The sequence below is a fragment of the Vigna umbellata genome, chromosome 11, assembly GCF_029865625.1.
Source record: "Vigna umbellata cultivar VRB3 chromosome 11, Vumbellata_1.0, whole genome shotgun sequence".
Classification (NCBI taxonomy): Eukaryota; Viridiplantae; Streptophyta; class Magnoliopsida; order Fabales; family Fabaceae; genus Vigna; species Vigna umbellata.
This window is the reverse complement of record NC_142175.1, coordinates 5,938,073-5,955,603: the sequence shown is the minus strand read 5'-3', so window position 1 is coordinate 5,955,603 and position 17,531 is coordinate 5,938,073. Positions and strand designations below refer to the sequence as shown.

General features: G+C 32.9%; 1 protein-coding gene and 1 pseudogene across 1 annotated transcript; one reads left to right on the top strand and one right to left on the bottom strand.

Annotated features, from left to right (window-relative positions):
- Positions 1–2,357: 2,357 nt before the first annotated feature.
- LOC124822606 (PEBP (phosphatidylethanolamine-binding protein) family protein) lies at positions 2,358–3,585 on the bottom strand. The gene is made up of 2 exons (XM_047294629.2): positions 3,075–3,585; positions 2,358–2,533 (listed from the first exon to the last, which is right to left on the bottom strand). The coding sequence occupies exons 1-2, from the start codon at positions 3,501–3,503 to the stop codon at positions 2,456–2,458; spliced, it is 507 nt and encodes a 168-aa protein (XP_047150585.1). The 5' UTR covers positions 3,504–3,585; the 3' UTR covers positions 2,358–2,455.
- Positions 3,586–16,196: 12,611 nt separating this feature from the next.
- On the top strand, positions 16,197–17,077 carry LOC124822608 (signal recognition particle 43 kDa protein, chloroplastic pseudogene; annotated as a pseudogene).
- Positions 17,078–17,531: the final 454 nt, after the last annotated feature.

Genomic DNA, 17,531 nt, shown 5'->3' with positions numbered 1-17,531 from the left:
GTTGATTAGAGACAATATAACCTTCGATGTTTGAGGTTCATGAATTAGGTTGTACAAAATATTATGAACAAAAGTGAATTATTGGTAATACCTAGAAAAGGTTGGAATGGAATGACTGTTGAGTCCTTGTATGATAGGTGTAAAATTTTAAGTATATATATGATGCTATGTTTGCTTAAGTGCGGTTTCATGTATCAGTTTAGATTAATTCTTTTGTTGTGTGATTTTAGTATGAAATTAGATGTTTTGGTGTTCTATGCTACTAGATGAGTGAATATGGGTCTGGACACGGTTTCGGATTCATATGGTATGTTAATATGATTTTGTGACTATTTTACAATGTAAAGGTTACATGAATTTGTGTGATGCTATTTTAACTATTTAGAAGTTGCCTAGATAATTTAATTATATATTTTACTAAGTAATATAGATATACTAGTTTAGAGTGAGTTTGAGATTTGATAGAAATTATACAATTTTGTGGGAGAGTTGCGAGTAGATAAGGAAGTGTGGTAGCGGTGATATCTTAAAGTTAGGATCTTTTACATGAGAAAATGATAAATGTAAGAACCCGATAAAATAAAAAATAATTTTATTTTTATACCTTTTGATATTTAATATTTAATTAATGTATTTTATTGATTGAAGAAGAAGTTATTTAGACGGTTCATTTCAGGATTTGCGTTTGATTAATCTATATTATATATAAAATTTAAAAATATACAAATTTTTCATTTCCGGATTTGCGTTTGATTAATCTTATATTATATATAAAATTTAAAAATATACAAATTTGAGTGAAGAAGAAAGATGGAATAATAAATTATGAGAAATGATAAATTTTGAAAAATTTGAGTGAATTTGAATGGAGAGGAGAGATAGAATAATAGATTTTGGAAAATTTAAGTGAAGAGAAAAGATAGTAAAAGGTTTATTTAGTTTATGGAGATTATAAATTTCTTAGAGAAGAATTAAAACTTTTACTATAATCATTATTTAAACAATTCCTTTTAATTATTTTAAATAATATTAATTTATGAAAAATCTTTCACAAAATAATTTCCACTAAGCAATTATTTTTATTTCTTTTAATTATTTTAAAAACATTAACTTCTAAAGAATTTTATATTTTCCATAAAATAATTTCCACTACTAAATAAAAGTAGTAAAAACATTCCTTTAGTTTCTCTATTAAATTGCATAAAAACAAAAAAACAAATAGTAAATGCTGAAAGATAAAATGTGTACCACAATCTTAACGACTACGGAGATTAAATTGAAACAATTAAAAGTTGTGACCAAAGTAGTTAGAAAATGTTCATTTTCATTTTTGTTTTTCATTTTAATTTTTCTTAATTAAATAAAATATAATACATAATATAGTAGTTAGTTTTTGTTTTTCATTTTTATTTTTAATTAAATAAAATATAACACATGATATGTGTGCATTAAAAAAAGTGTACAATAATCTTTAAAAATATAATAATATATAATTATTATTATACATATCTAATTAAAAGTGTCAAAATATTTTAAAATAACATAATAATAATAAATTATTATTATTATATATATCTAAATTAAAATATATATGAAAGTTGTCAAAATATCTAAAAAGATTGTTATTATAAAAATTCAAATTATTAAAAATATTACCAAAGTATTTTAACTATAAAAAAATTATTATTTTATAAACTAAACATTTCATCAACTAATATCATTAAAGTATTCTAACTCTATAAAAATACTTCTATAAATTAAATATCATCAAAGTATTCTAAATTCTAAAATATGGGATACTTATAAATTATTAATAAATAAAGTATTCTAACATTATTAATAAATAAAATATTCTAAAACTTCACTATATTTTAAAATAATTATTTTATTTATTAATAATTTTTAAATACTTTATTTATTAAAGAAAATTTTAAAATATTTTAATAAGAAATATTTAAAAATATAGAACATATTAGATATCTTATTAATAAATAAAGTATTTTTAAATTATTAATAATTAAAGTATTTAAAAATATCGATCGCGTAGCCTTTTAAGAAGATCCTTAAAATGTCTATATATTTTTCTGGTAAAGAATATATATTTTCCTCCGGTTTTCTTCCTAAGGATACCATTATGAAGATGTGTTATATATTTAAAATATTCTGTGCAGTTTTATAGAATTGGGTACAACACCTAACACTATTCTTACCTTAGGGTGTTTTAAAATCTAAATTATTTAAATTTTTAAATGTGTAATCGAATTTTTAATTTGAAGGTGTCAGAAATGTCATAACGAAAGTTTCAATTTTCAAGTCTAGAAAAAATAGTTATCTCGTAACAGAACTCGAGATGAAGCTGAAAAATATTAAACATAGGAAGTTTAATTATCTCGCTAACGTCACATTTCAAAATGTACACATATTAGCTAAAGACAGTTCACCCACAAATTACATATTAGAATATAGCCATCAAAGTTGCTTCTCCCAGAACATGTCCTTGTATGGCATCTTCCAATAGCTTCTCCTTCGTCACCTGCAAGAAAATATTCACATATAAGAAAAACAAGATAACCTAAAACCTTAAATAAGAAGAAGCTTCTAGATTCATTATAAGAAAATCTCTTAAAGGTTACAAAATATGAAAGTGCATCACAAAAATTAAAATGATATTTATTTAAAACAATTTCTCAATAGTAAAAACTATTGTATTAAGAAAAAAGATCATCAAAATGAACTACTCTAAACAAATTTTAATGAATTCTAAAGTAAGTTTAAATAAACGAACTTAAATAAGCTTTTATTACACATTCTATTTTAAATATTTCAAGATTTAAGAGTTTAAGAAACAAACTTTTTAGTTCAGCATGTTAATAGAAAATAAAATTATTGTTAGAATAATAGAAAAGAATAATAATAATTCCATATACTATTATTAGAGTAAAATACAACTGTGTTAGAACTTGAAAAAGTCATTAGAAAAATAAAATTGCACGAAATCAAAATTGGATTTAACCCAAAGAAATTGTTAAATAAGTCTTTACTTTTTTCTAGAATTTCTAAGAACATGATAGTACCTTGTTCCCAAGGTGAAGCTGTGTATCCAAAGCGTAAAGCTTAAACTGGGTTCTGTGACCATGCGTGGGCAACTTAGGGCAACACCAACCTGGCACCTTCAAGTCATTGTTCCCTTCTTTGATCCCTGCGTACTCCCCACCCATCTCCTTCCCGGAGAACCCTTCCGGCAGCCCCTTCACCGTCGCCGGAATGTTGGCCACTACCCAGTGAGTCCACGGCACAATGGGTCCCTCGGGGTCAGGCGCGTCAATGTCCTCCACGACCAGCGCCAGGGTCTGCGTTCCCGGCGGCAGGTTGTACCACTCCAACGGTGGGGATATATTCTTCTTTGCCCCTTGCCCCTCCTCCGTGTAGTTCCGTGGTAACTTCCCCTCGTTGCTGAAGGCCGGTGACACTAGCCTGAACTCCTCGCTCCCGTCGCTAGCCATAGTCGTCACAATCTTAAAGAAAACAAATAGAAACCTGTCTTTTTCTTTTCTTCGTTTGTGTTCTTGGTTGTTTATGGAACATGTTACTTAGGTTATTTATAGATGGATGAGTTTCCGGAAGCGGTGGGTGTGTAAGATGAACGTGTTGCGACGTCGAGAGAAAATGGAGAAGAATCGCTGGGAACACGACGCGTGGTTGAATTCGTGGAAGGTGCTCCAGCGTTCTTCAAGGATCTAACTCGTCATAGAAGAATAGAATCCCAGAGTATTTTGTTTCGTCTTTATCTGTCCATAATTAATTTTCAATAATTTGAAGATAAATGTTTGTTTATAATCGTCTCAACACGAAAATACAATCAGAATAGAAAAAAAAAACAAAAACAAAAATAAAAATGAAGTTGCCGTCGTGTGGGCTAGAAATAGAAGTATTTAACATCTTTGTAAGGGCTATAATACAGAACACTATGTAGTACATTTGTTTAGGAAATACTCACAGTTTAACAGAACAAAGTGATACATTTTTTTCTTTAAAAGACTTATTTTACATATTATGCATCGATTATTTTACAAATTTTATTAATATAGAAAGTGGGACTTTGATATTAATTAATGACTAATGTAAAAAGTGTCACGTATATATATTTTTATCAAAATTATCAAGTTAGTTTTGTGCTACAATCATGAAATGTGAAGCAATCTGAAGCATATTGTAACAATTAATGTGGAAGGTCAGGCCTCTTTAAGGATGTTTTGGAGTCAAAATACATTTAATGTATAAAGTTGAATAACATAGGAGAGTTATGGCGATGAAAATATTTACTTAAGTGAAGATAGAAAAGAAGGGAGTTGGTTTGACGAGGAAGTGGTATATGAAGAATATGAAATGGTAGTAGAATAGTTCTTTTTTGGAGGATAACTGGTTGGAAGAACTACAGCATGCATAAATATCCGACACTCTATTGCAATGTAATTAAGAAGGAAGTATGAGCTGGTAATACCTGGGAGTGGTGCAAAGAGTGGAGATGAGGCTGATTTGAATGTGAATAAAATAAGCATAGTATCATATGGAGAAATTACTGCAACAATGACATTTTAGAAGTTTTTTTTTCATATATAGGTTAAAAAATGTTAATTTTATAAAATTACTTTGTAAGACGTGATTTTGTATTATATATTGTCAATTAGTCTTATTTTTAGTTAATGTTTTTCAATATATATATCTCACACTAGTGGAAATTATATTTTTTATAGTGACTTTTTATACGTGTCAAAATTTAGAAGTCATAGAAAGTGGAATAATGATAGTTTTGTAAATATGAGAAACTTTTTTACATAGGTTATAATAAAAATAGGTATAAAATCTATAAATTATTGATCTACACCAATTAAATATTATAACAGGTATAGATTATTTTACATGTTCAATTTGTTTTTCCCGCTATACTTTCTTTTTTGTGCAAAACTTCATTTCAATTACCATTGTTGAGGTGGTTGGGTAAAGTTCTTGTTCCCGTTTGAAGTTGTTCGCGTTTTTCATTTACTATGCGTTTCTCATCTTCTTTTTCGCGTTTGAAGTTGTTTACGTTTGGGTAAAGCAACATTTCTCAGCGTTGTCTTTTTCTCTTTCGCACATCAGAGAACATTTCTCAGCGTCGTCTTCCTCACTTTCAATGGCTCGAGAGCTCATCCTTCACCATCAGAGAGCATCTTCCACACTTTTAGGTTAGGGTTTCTCCAGCATTTCCTCATTTCCTCATCTTCGACCGATTATAATCACATTCTACCAATTATAATCCCTTTCCACCGTTTAAAACCCCTTTTCCATCGATCAATCGGTCCATTCTAGGGTTCCTTGGTTCCTTCACTGTTTTGCATCGATTAAAAGTTCTCTTGAGGCTCTGAGGCAAACATTTTGTATTTTAGTTTCTTTTTGCCGCTTCAATTTACGGTTAGAAGGTGGTCGTGAGCGTGTGCTACCAGGGAACAACTCTTACAACTTAGAGAGGTATTTTTTATGTTATTGCTACTTTAATGGAGGAAATTTGTTTATTGCATCTGCTGCCTAGATGTTATTCTTTTCCTTTGAATTTGAAAATTGTGGCTAATTAAAATTCTTTGATGTTTAGTGATTGGATTCTTCTTTGTAATATCCTCTGCGTATTGCTTGCCTTTGATTACCTTGTAAACATGATCACAAATATATTTAGGAAACTTCTAGATTTATCCTCGCTATATGATCTCGCTATATCCTCACTCCCCTATGGATATTTCGTAGAATTCATATTTCAATGTATAATACCTCACCTTCTTTCTTTCGAAACAACAACTTTCTTTTCAAAACAGAATAGCACTAAGCATACAGCACCGACTACAATGGCAATGATTATCGAAACAACAACTTTCTTTTCTCCATTTGAGCAAGTTCTAGAATTTGTTCAAAGAATAAGGTATCACACTGATATTTTACTTAGAACTACCCATCATATTCATAACATCACATCGAAAAACAGAATGTCATCTCACTCATAAGATTGTTGTCAATACTACATGGTTTTAATTTTTATTGTATATTATGCTATATCATTTTGTATAAAAATAATGAGTATCATACTAGTTTATACTTTCCTTGTCCATTTTCGCATTTTTAGAAAAAGTTCAAGTCACTTACTATAATTTTTAATTCAATGTCTTCAAAAATATTAATTTTGTAACATTAGATTTTGGGAATTTATTTATCTTTTATAGGGTCACTAGTACACTAAAGGGAAACGACAACGGTTATTTTCGCTTATATGCAGCGGTTCCGCAACCAAGGCATATACAGGCGAGACAAAAAGGGGTAGGCTTTTTCCCTCGGTTCTGAACCGAAGCAAAAAGGTGTGTGATTTTGCCTCGGTTCAAATCCAACTGAGGCAGTAGAGGTTTTGTTTTTTTCTTTTTCACCATTCGCCATATGAGTTGTTAGCCCTTGGCTACAATCCATCAATGCCTACCACTCCATCTCACACCACCATCATCAAAGATTCCACTACGAAGAACAAAGAACGAGAACGACGCGCTCCCACCACCACCTGCAGAGAATCAAACTCCACCACTCCTGCAGAGCATCAATTAAACATAAAATAATCCAAACAAAATCAGAAAAAGGAGACGGAAGGAAGTTTCCTCCTTTGCTGCGAATCAGAACAAAGAGAAGAAGAACGAGAATGACCGCCCTTGCGCCCCCGCCGCGTCTTCGCCGCACCTCAATCACGCCATTGAAGATCCCTTCGTCGTGCCTCCATCAGAATAGAGAAGAGGAAGGAAGCCTCCCCCTCGCAAACGAAAGAAAATGGGAGAAAAGAGAGGAGCAGCGCAACTTCTATCTCTGTTTGCGAAATTTAACCCTAAACACATGTTATTACCTCGGTTATTTTTTTAACCAAGGCAATAAGGGTCTACGGCCTCGGTTCTATAAAGAACCGATGCCTAAACGCTCTCAAAAAAATAAAAAATAATTACAAAAATGTCATCGCACCAGTTTTAGACATCGATTCCTTTTGAACCGAGGCATATATCTTTGCGCGATAATTACAAAATTACCACCGCACCAGTTTTAGGCATCGGTTCTTTTTGAACCGAGGCATATACCTTGCGTGATAATTACAAAAATGTCACTGCACCAGTTTTAGGCATCGGTTCTTTTTGAACCGAGGCATATACCTTGCGCGATAATTACGAAAATGTCACCGCACCAGTATGTCAAATGCGCGAGTTAAAATCTTGTTTTTTTACTAGTGGGTATAATTGTAATTTTCTGCTTTAAATAATAATTTTAGGTAATTAAAGAGAGACATTGAATTCCAAATTAATAGATGATGAAGGAAAGATTAATTTAAGGCCGAATGACACATTAACGTTAGAAGACAAAAGTTAGATTCTGAACTAAAAAAACAAGCCAAAACACACGTTACTTGTCACTTTTTAAAACATGAATTCATATAGAAAAACTCTCTAATCCTTCGAATTATGAATAATTGTTGAATAACACTAGTAAAGAAGTCCATACAAACTTGCTTCTGAGATAATTTGTAAATGTTAAATCAGCTCTCATTATTATGTTTGCATAACAACAATTTACATAATCATCTCCTCATAAATATGTATACGTTAATTACTTTAAACTGTATCTTCATGAAACATGATCTTTGTCTTACATTAGCTCCTACTCGATTCTTCTCTGATAAAACTGGGGTTGTTAATGACAACCTTCGACTTAGTTCCACCATGGTATTTACCATTTTTGTCTGATAAAGCTATTTTGAACAGTGAAAGTCATTGATTCCGGCTGAATAATACAAATGAAAGCGTAGAATCTGTGACTCCATAACATGGGAACTTGAATTAAATGCTTTACTGTGTTCTATTGGCTTGTTATAAGCTGTACTTCAACATCAAGGCCATTTCCAATATCTGTGTGTAAGTCCATCATCTACATGCCATATGAGCCATGACAAATTCATTCAAGAGTTCGGGTGTAAGATGTGTGGCAGCAGATTCAGATTTATAGGTGATTCACAATATTTTTCTGATGAAAATCTGATTGCAAATTCAGCTGAGATGCATCTGATTTGATTAAGCCAGTATCATGTACACACCAAATAAGTGATGATTTGCTTAGGCAAAGCTTGGTGAAACTGAGAAAACTTCAGCAGAGCTCTCTTTGACAGTTGGCCGATCTGTTTTTTCTTGATTTGTGTGAAGCTACTGCAATGTCAATTTTGGTTCAACACTTAGTTCATTGTTGGACATCTTAAAATGCAGTTTGAGTGCTTCACTCAAGTTTAATTTGTTGAATCTGACTGTTATTGATTGTTTAAAACTCATTTGTACCATTACAACTCAAAATTGGTGTTGGAGTTGCTTGAATTGGTGATAAAAGGGGAACTCCACTAGTGAAAATTCGAATTACTGTTATTTAGCCTCAATTGGCAGCACTTATACACTTAAACAATTAATTTGGACTTGCTTGTGCTGCAAAACTGAGTGTTAAGCAATCTGGTACAAATTGATTTTTCAAACACCAATTTCAGCACTTATTTTTCTGAAACAAGTTGCTTTTCTCTGCATAAATGTTTGTTGGTTTGGTACATCAATAATTGTGTGAGAATTGGTAGCAAAAGTTGCTTTTCTACTGTTCGACACAATGACAGTAGTGCATTCTGATTTCTGCACAGCAGCAGCATTGCAATTCTGAATAATAATTGACTTCTTGGTGGTTTGTGTGAGCTATCTTGTGGGTACATCTATTAATATCTATACATTTCTTTGCATTTCATTTGAATTTTATTAATATCTATACATTACACCAATATTTGATGCGCGTATGTAAAGAAATAATTAGCCCCGGTGTAGAATATAATAATTTGAAAAGGTTCAATCATCGGCCAAAAGGTTGGTTATTATGCAGTAGATTTAAACATAATCTTCTTCAATTGAATTATCTATTTAGACGATTTAGTGATGCTAGTGGAGTGGGATTTTAGAGTGGCTTAGATAAGATGGATGATGTTAACCTTTTTTTATGTTTACTTTTTGTTTCAGTGCTTTGAACTAGATGTTGTTTGCATACTGACGAGTTTAGCATCTAACCAAATTCTGTTTGTTGCTTTTTGGGATGTAAGGTGGCATTAATTCTCTTCAGCTCTTTAACTGAAACAATTGGGAATGCTTTTCAGCCGTATTTTTCAGATCTGCAAGCTCTTCTACTCAAGTGCTTGTAGGACGAGACTAGCAACCGTCTTAGAGTTGCCGTCCTCAAGTGAGTTGATCTCTTTTATCTATCTAATTTTGTCCATATGAAGCAATTACTTTTGTATCCTTTTGTTGTTTGTTGAGAATTATGACTGTTCTGTCAGGGCGGTGGGATCATTCCTGGAATTCACTCATGATGGGGATGAAGTGGTGAGTTACTGTTGTTTCTGTAGTAAAATAAACGGGAAAAATTATGTTGTTAATGGTTTTTATCTTGAGTGCTAGCAAATTGTTCTAATTTCATTTTTAGTTGTGAATGATTTCCATATTGGCCGTAGTAAGTTCATAGTTCAAATTATAATGTTTCCTATCAATGAGAATTAATTTACTGCAACCAGCTCCCCGATTATGAATGATGTATGGGATAATTAATATTTGAAGTGAGTTGTTGTATTGGTATAAAGACATGACCTTAGTGACTGAATGTTCTGCATAGCAGTATTTTGCACTTGCGATCTTTGCAAGAGTAACACGTGTTGACTGAACTTAATTTATGTCTTAGCTCTAAATACTTGTTTTTTTATGAAGTTATTTAAAATTTATGATAGGAAGTAATCATGTCTGTGTGATGTGCGTTACATTAATTTGGTATCTATAAGGAAGCCAATAGCTTATATTTTAGTTTTTGGTTTTGGTAAGCTTCTTCTAAAATTGTTACCTATTCAACTAGATCTGCATATTATATATTTTGTCCTTTTTTTCTCTCTCTCTCATCTCATAAATTAGCATCTGTGATTGAATGTAGGACATCATTTGTTTATTGCACAAATCAAACGTTATTTGTCTGTTATGCTTTTTTTGGTTATGTACATTGAGCTTGATTGTGCCGATTTTTCTTTTTGACAGTTGCATTTCGATTGTTTGACCTTACACAGAGTGGATACATTGAGCATCACGAGGTGAGTTACTACTCTAGCATTATGTGGTCTTTTATTCGTTTACATTTTCACCTATAACCACTTTTATAGTTTATGCTTCGTTCTTATTATTCATGAATTGCCTTCTGTGCTTAATGGTGCACTCAAGTTGAAGGAAATGGTTGGCTGCTCTCACTGAATCAGATGTTACAGTTCCAATGATGTTGTTGAAGCAATTCAGAAGAGAAAGCACAAAGAATAAAATAAATCGTAATCATAAGAGATTACTTATTAGAAAGCATAATGTCAAGAAAGTCAAGCTACCCAAGTACAGATTTCACCTAGTCCAGGGCCATCAGGTTACATGGGAATGAAAAAAGAGATAATACAACTGAGTCAAATCTAAAGCCAAGCCAACTGGCATAGAAAAGAAAAGGTCTAGGCCTAGCATTACTGTTAAGTTTAATGTATGAACAGAACCCAATGCAAGTTGGTTAATAAAAATGCTCATACAGTTGTCAAAATTATCATTAATCCCATCTTAAACAAATAAAAAATAATCAATTATCACATTTTAGCTGCAGACAAGAATAACAACATAATTAAACTGATGAAAGGACACTAATAGATTGCAGAAATAAAATAGTCGATGTAGGAAACTATAATTTTATTCTATAATAAACACATGTAAGAAGTTGTTGGCAGTCTTGTGGCATTCATGAAGCATTCTTTTTCTGTTTGCTTTTTATAATGCTTTTGGTACATACCTATTGGTTAGTTATACTAGAAATCTTATGGCATTCACGAATCATTTACTTTTCAATTGTTCTTTTATATTGCCAATGTAGTCCTTATAATGTCCATATAATAATAAGTCACTTTTGGAAGTGTACTTAGCACCTTATTTGCAACACTAAGTATATAATTTTTATTAATAAAATTTCATTTATGTAAATGTTATTTAACACTATTATTGTTTGAATCTGTAGGGATCACTGACAATTGTTACTAATTCTTCCTCAACAGTTTCTTGTAGTTCTCTTATGTTCATTGCACAAAAAACCTCGCATTTTGACAATTAAAAGTACACTAATATTGTAAGTTTTTTAATAATTTATTTCTTGCGTACATTTTATAACTACAATATTAAGCCATTAATATTATAACTTGACTCAAACTATTCATTGTGTAGATATTTGATAACACATCTCCAATGGAGCAACATGTCAGAAAGGATGTTCGGAAGCGGTGGGCTGCATTTTTTTAACCATTTGTAAATGATTAAATGTTTCAATATTACATTTTGAGTTTAGGAATTATTTTATGTGTAACTATGTTAAGTAACTACGTTAAGTAAATATATTTAGGAACTTTGTTAGGTAAATATTACGTTAGGTAACTGCATTTTTCTTCTCTATCCGTAGGGGACTTTTTATACCTGTTCCTAGAGTACCAGGTGTAAATATCAGACTTTTATACCTATTATAAATAAAACCTTTATAAAAGTAAAACTGTTTACACGGTTCAATAGCAGGTATAAAAAATTGAAAACTTTCTATACCCCTGCTTCTATACTTGCTTGAAAATAGGTATAAAAAACCTTTTTTAGGAGGTATAAAAAATCTTTTTTGCACTAGTGTCATGTTGAGGTATATACACATCGTGAAGGACTAAATTTTAATGAGTAGTTTGATAGTGGTCTAGTAGTATATGGAACAATAGATTCAATAAATAACAAATTTTCCTAAGATCACTAGTGGAAAATTGTGATACTAAAACATAATATAAGATTATAACGAAACCAATTTAATTCAAAACAAAAATACAATTTTGTGAATACTAAGAAGTATTTTAACTCGGTTATAGGGGACTTATCTAATATGTCTTTTCCATTGTGTCTTCATTGTTTCTTCTTCTCTTCCAATCCACTTACCACTATCATTGTCGTGTCGTACTACTACCACTCGCGCTTCAACAAACTTCTTCTTCTCTTCCAGGTCACTCCAAATCGTCGTTGCGATGCCTCTATCAAACAGGTTATGTTCTCTCTTTTTCCCAATTTCCAATCTCAATCTTCCTCTCTACGCTCGTCAACTTCCACCACCTTGATTTCGATTTGATAGTTATATGAAGGTAGGATTCCGTTTCACAATTTCTTATCCCTAATTTTCTCAAATATGGTCGATTCCATGCATTTCCTTATTCACTTAAACTTCTTGCTATTTAATTAGGGTTTTTGTTTTGTTTTTAGAATGTTAGGGTATGATTTGTTAGGGTTTTTCCTATTGTGAGATATTGGATTTTGCAGATCTTTTGCTGAATAAGCATATGTGTCTGAGTGTGATTTTTTGTTTTTGACTTAAATCTTTTAGAATCGATCTAATCTATTTTCAACATATTACATCAGTGCTCTAGAACCGATCTAATATACCTATTTTGAACTAGTGGGTAGGCCTAACTAATGAATCTAATACTATGTTAAGAATTGAATTTTAAGCCTAAATCACCCATATAAAATCGACTTGTAAGGTGAGGTTTACACCGAATTATGTATTCTGAATTGACTTTATATATAATCGATGTGAGACTTCTAACAATACCGATTGTAATCCACCCATTATAATAAGTGATGCAGTGACAACATCGTAAACATCTTGTGTGTTTTAGTCTGTTGATAAACGATATAGAGTTTTGTTAACATCTCATATGTTTTCTCTTTCTGACAATACATGTCACTCCGCCTAAGGTCACCGCTATATTCAAACTTGGACACGAACCTCAACAACGTACTAATTAGGTTCAACAACCTTACAAAGTGTTATCTACATCATGATTTGTTTGCAAGTTGCGAAAAACTTATGAAAACACTATTCAACCCTCCTTCTAGTGCTTTCCAATACCTTTAGAAGACTCTAGACAACATGGATAGATTTAAAAATTAAAATGATTCAACTTAACATGTGTGATCAAATGAAAATACGAATAAAGAATTACAAAAATATAAAAGAACACAAACTACACTCAAAATATGGAACTTGAGGCAAGTTGAATGGATCAAATATAACAAGAAATAGAACCATGAAAATGTAAAAGATGAAATTGTGGAAAAGCAAGACAAGTAATGAACAACATATAACAACACGAAAATTCAATAAAATAATTAAGGACCAAGAACTTGTAGAACCAAAGCTCTTGATAATGATAGGCTCCCCTCTAAGCTATATGACTGAAGCAAGGCAAGTGAGCCCAATGTGAGATGATGTGCGCATGCTATGGGTATGGTTGGGTATTGTCTCGGTTTTGGTGAGCTTATGGTGTAGATGGTTTGGTGTTTAGGTGCTCTCAAGAGAGGTTGGGTCAACTCTCAAGGAAGGGTGGCTAGAGGAAGGAGTAATCTAACTCTAGTGACCTAAGTAGGTAGTATGACACAAAGTTAACAGTATAACTTTACTCAAATCAAAGGTGAATTTACATAGGGGAGATACATCTATTTGCAAGCTTAGGTAACCTTAAAGGTGTCTCAAATTGTAGAACCAAAACCCTAATATTCTAACTTGGAGACCAAGGTAAAAATCTTTTCCATTAGGAGAAGGACACATGGTCACTACTAAGGTAATGTCCTCTTCATTAGTAGAATGACACATGACCATTAATCATCTTCATTAGGAGCATGCCAAGTGGTCACTACTCTCTCAAGGATTAAAGACCAAGAAGTCCTCAACCTTGGAGAACAAGCCTTCTCTCTTAGGCATATCTTTAATTGGTAGTCAACCACGAAATGTGCCCCACCTCTAGGTCCTCTCCAAGCCCTACACTACATGGCCCAAATGAAAACCTAAAGTATGTAGCCCTTTATACAAGGCCAAAATGAAAACCCTATACTACTAGGCCTAAAAAGAAACCTAATCTACTAAGAACTCATTGATGACCCATGAGGATAAGAGCTTGGGCCCACCTTCTACATATGAAGCCAACTCTCTTATATGTTCTTGACCATGGTTAGGGGGTACGTTGTCAAACACTACATTGCACCTTGGGCATAATCGTATGTCTTCATCTTTTTCTTTCTTCCGAGTCAAGTATTCTACCAATGACTCTCCAGATTTCGAGTAAATATCATTCTCGAGTTCAAATTCCTTTAACTTGAATTTGAAATTATCTTCAAATTCAAATACCCTTACATTTCTTGGGTTAACATCTTTAGTAATGTCAACCATCCTCATAATCACTCCACATTCATCCTAAAACCATCAGTAGTGTCGAGTATTGGCTCCACATAACCCATTTGGTTTTAAAAGGGGTCAGTATCCATTTTCGTGAATTTTAATTTAAATTTCAACCAACTTTATTCGATAGCATCTTGTATCATATCCTTGAAAAGTACACAACTATTAGTCATATTCCTATAATCATTATTAAATTTACAATATTTATTTCCTCATATTTCTTCAAGCAAAGGAAATTTATGACAATTGTTGAATTTAAGTTTTTAATCTTTTAACAAAACATCTAATATTTGATCATCTTTTTAGCATATAAGTTCTCTTTATTTTTATTTATTTTATCATCTACCTTACCTTTTCCCAATAACTTGCATATATATAGTCGTGCTACTTTAAGTTTGGCTAAGTGAACTTCCTCAGTATGACTCATATTCTCTTCATCTGAATTATTTAGAAAAGTATCCATATAAAATATTTGTTCTTTTCTTATTGTTTTGTGAGTTTTTTTATGTTTCTCTTTTTCATATTTAATTTGCCCAATTCTCCTTACTCGATCTGCTAAGTGAACCATGTATCTCAAAGGTGTATTTACCAATCTTTTCCTTATCGAGAATTCTAGGCTTGATGTAGTCATTCTTACTAACTCAAATGTTGGAATTGATTCAAATAATAGTCTATAACTTCATTATTATACCTTTTAACATTCATCAAATTAATTAGGCTCCCTTGGGTTTCTCCCATGAAAATTTGTTCATGGAAATTCCTTTCCAACTAATACTAACTATGAATTGAATTTGGGGGAAAAGTTGTGAACCAAGTGAACACATTCTTTATTAGGGAACTAGGAAAGTATTTCATTTTCAAACTCCCGCTCATGGTTGAATCACCACACTTGATTTGGTACCTAGTAAGATGTTCTATAATTCATTCACCTATCTACCTAGTGAATTTAAAGAATTTAGGTACTTTATATCCCCTTGGTAAATAGGGTTGATTATAAATCTTAAGATTTATTATTCTTGATGCCAATATTGATTTCCAATCACTAATGCAATCAAGGAAAATGATAGTGGTTATTTTCGCACATAGGCAGCGATTCCGGAACCGAGACATATACAGGCAAGGCAAAAAGTCTACCCATTTTGCCTCGGTTGTGGACCGAGGCAAAAGGAATGGACTCTTTGCCTCAATTCAAAGGTAACTAAAGCAGTACAATTTTCTTTTTTTTTTCTTTTTTTTAAAAGGACTTTTCGCCTTGGTTCTCTTTGAACTAAGGCAGTATGTTGGCCTTTTCCAGTTTGGCAATTATGATTTGTACCCTCTTGTCTCTTTTTGAAAAAAAATGAAATAATTTTAGTTTTCTTCTAAATTAAGTGATATTTTTCACTCAATTTTATCTCTCATCTGTTTTCCTCATTTCCTTCACTTTCTTTGATTTTCCTGTTTTATAATCCAACAATATTATGTCTCCCAAATTATAGTTAATAGGGGATAAAAAAATGCTAACTTTTGTGGTAAACTCACAACAAATGAAATATATGCAAATGTTTGCAAATTTCACGGTTCCACATCATTTAGACATCTTTCGGTGACCATAAATGATAAAAGACATGAATAGATATCACTCACCGAAAGGAGCAGAAAGTTTTGGGAGATTTATCATTTATCATATTCAGTGGGTTCAGTTAAAGTATGAATCAATGATTCTACATAAACAAAACAAATCTGGTAAATATATATATACCTGAGCTGAAAACTCCATAGGTGCTTTAACAGTTGGATAGATGCCCACCTAAAAAATAATCAAGCCATCGTCACTCCCACTGCCAAATGTTCATCTTCAACCCTTCCAAACACACCATAGCAAAACCATTACATCAGATTATTAATGGAAGCTATTTTCATCCCCAAACCAGCTTCTCTTTCTCACTTCAAAACTAAATTCACTTCAAACCCTAAACACTTCCTTAAACAACAACCATTTCTCCCGATCCGCCAAAACCCCTCGCGCTTCCGCCTTGTCATCGCCATACTCCAAAACATACAACAAGCAGCTTCCAAAGACACCAAAGAGGAGTCCTATGGTGAAGTCAAAGGAAACATCGATAGTAGAGCCCTTGACGCTGTCGCCGGAATGGAGTACCTCATTGAGTGGAAAGACGACCACAAGCCGTCTTAGGTTCCTACAGACTTCATAGCCAAAGACGTCATCGTCGAGTACGAAACCCTGTGGTGGACCCCCATGAAGAAGGTCGATGAGCCTGCGCTGAGGAACCTCATCGAATCCAGCAACGATCGTGATGTCGATGCTGTGGACGCTAAAGGTCGTACCACGCTTCTCTTCGTGGCCGAACTTGGCTCGGAATCGTGCGTGAAGCTGTTGGCGGAAACTAGTGCGAACTTGGACCACCCCAACCATAGTGGCGGTCTCGCTGCGCTACACATGGCGGCGCGGTATGTACGGCCCGATGTTGTGAAGGTGGTGCTGGATCTGAGCGCGGATCCTAAGGTGACGGATGACCGTGGAAGAACGACGTTGGATCTGGCGCGGGAGATTGTGAAGGCTACGTCGAAGGGGAATCCGTTACAGTTCGAGCGCAAGATTGGGCTTGAGGGAGTGGTTAGGTTTTTGGAAGGGGTTGTGTTCGAGTACGCCAAGTTTGAGTGGGTGAAGGATCTTGTAAGAGAACCGAGTTTGTAGTAAACACGAAGTTTGCAGAGGTTTCTGCCTCGGTTTGTCATTGTAGGTCAAAAGCTTAATTTGCAGTGCAACAGGGTTTTCTTCCTCGGTCCCCTGAGTAACCGAGGAAGTATATTCCCTTAGGCAATGATTGTCTTAGAATCGAGGCATATAGTGTCTCAAAAATTACAGCTTTGTCACCACGTTTTAATATGCTTCAGATGATTTAAAATTCAGATTTTTCATTAGTGAACATTATTCTGATTATAGTTATAACCAAAGTTATCCCTTATATTATCGACATTCCTCCTCCAAAGTCTCAAGTTGTTTAATAAATTATTGGGATTCTGACCTTGCCTAAGCAATTGAAAATTCTTACCTGGATTTTGATGAAAATTATTTTGATGAAATTGTCAATATTATTATTGTTTAGCTATTGTATGCTTTAATTAGCAATCTATTGTCGATTTATATA

Bases quoted from the DNA above. Each gene is read 5' to 3' on its own strand.
- LOC124822606 (XM_047294629.2), bottom strand. From the start codon at position 3,503: ATGGCTAGCGACGGGAGCGAGGAGTTCAGGCTAGTGTCACCGGCCTTC. The intron at 2,534-3,074 runs GTACTATCATGT...ATTTTCTTGCAG, and splicing joins AGCTTCACCTTGGGAACAAG to GTGACGAAGGAGAAGCTATT.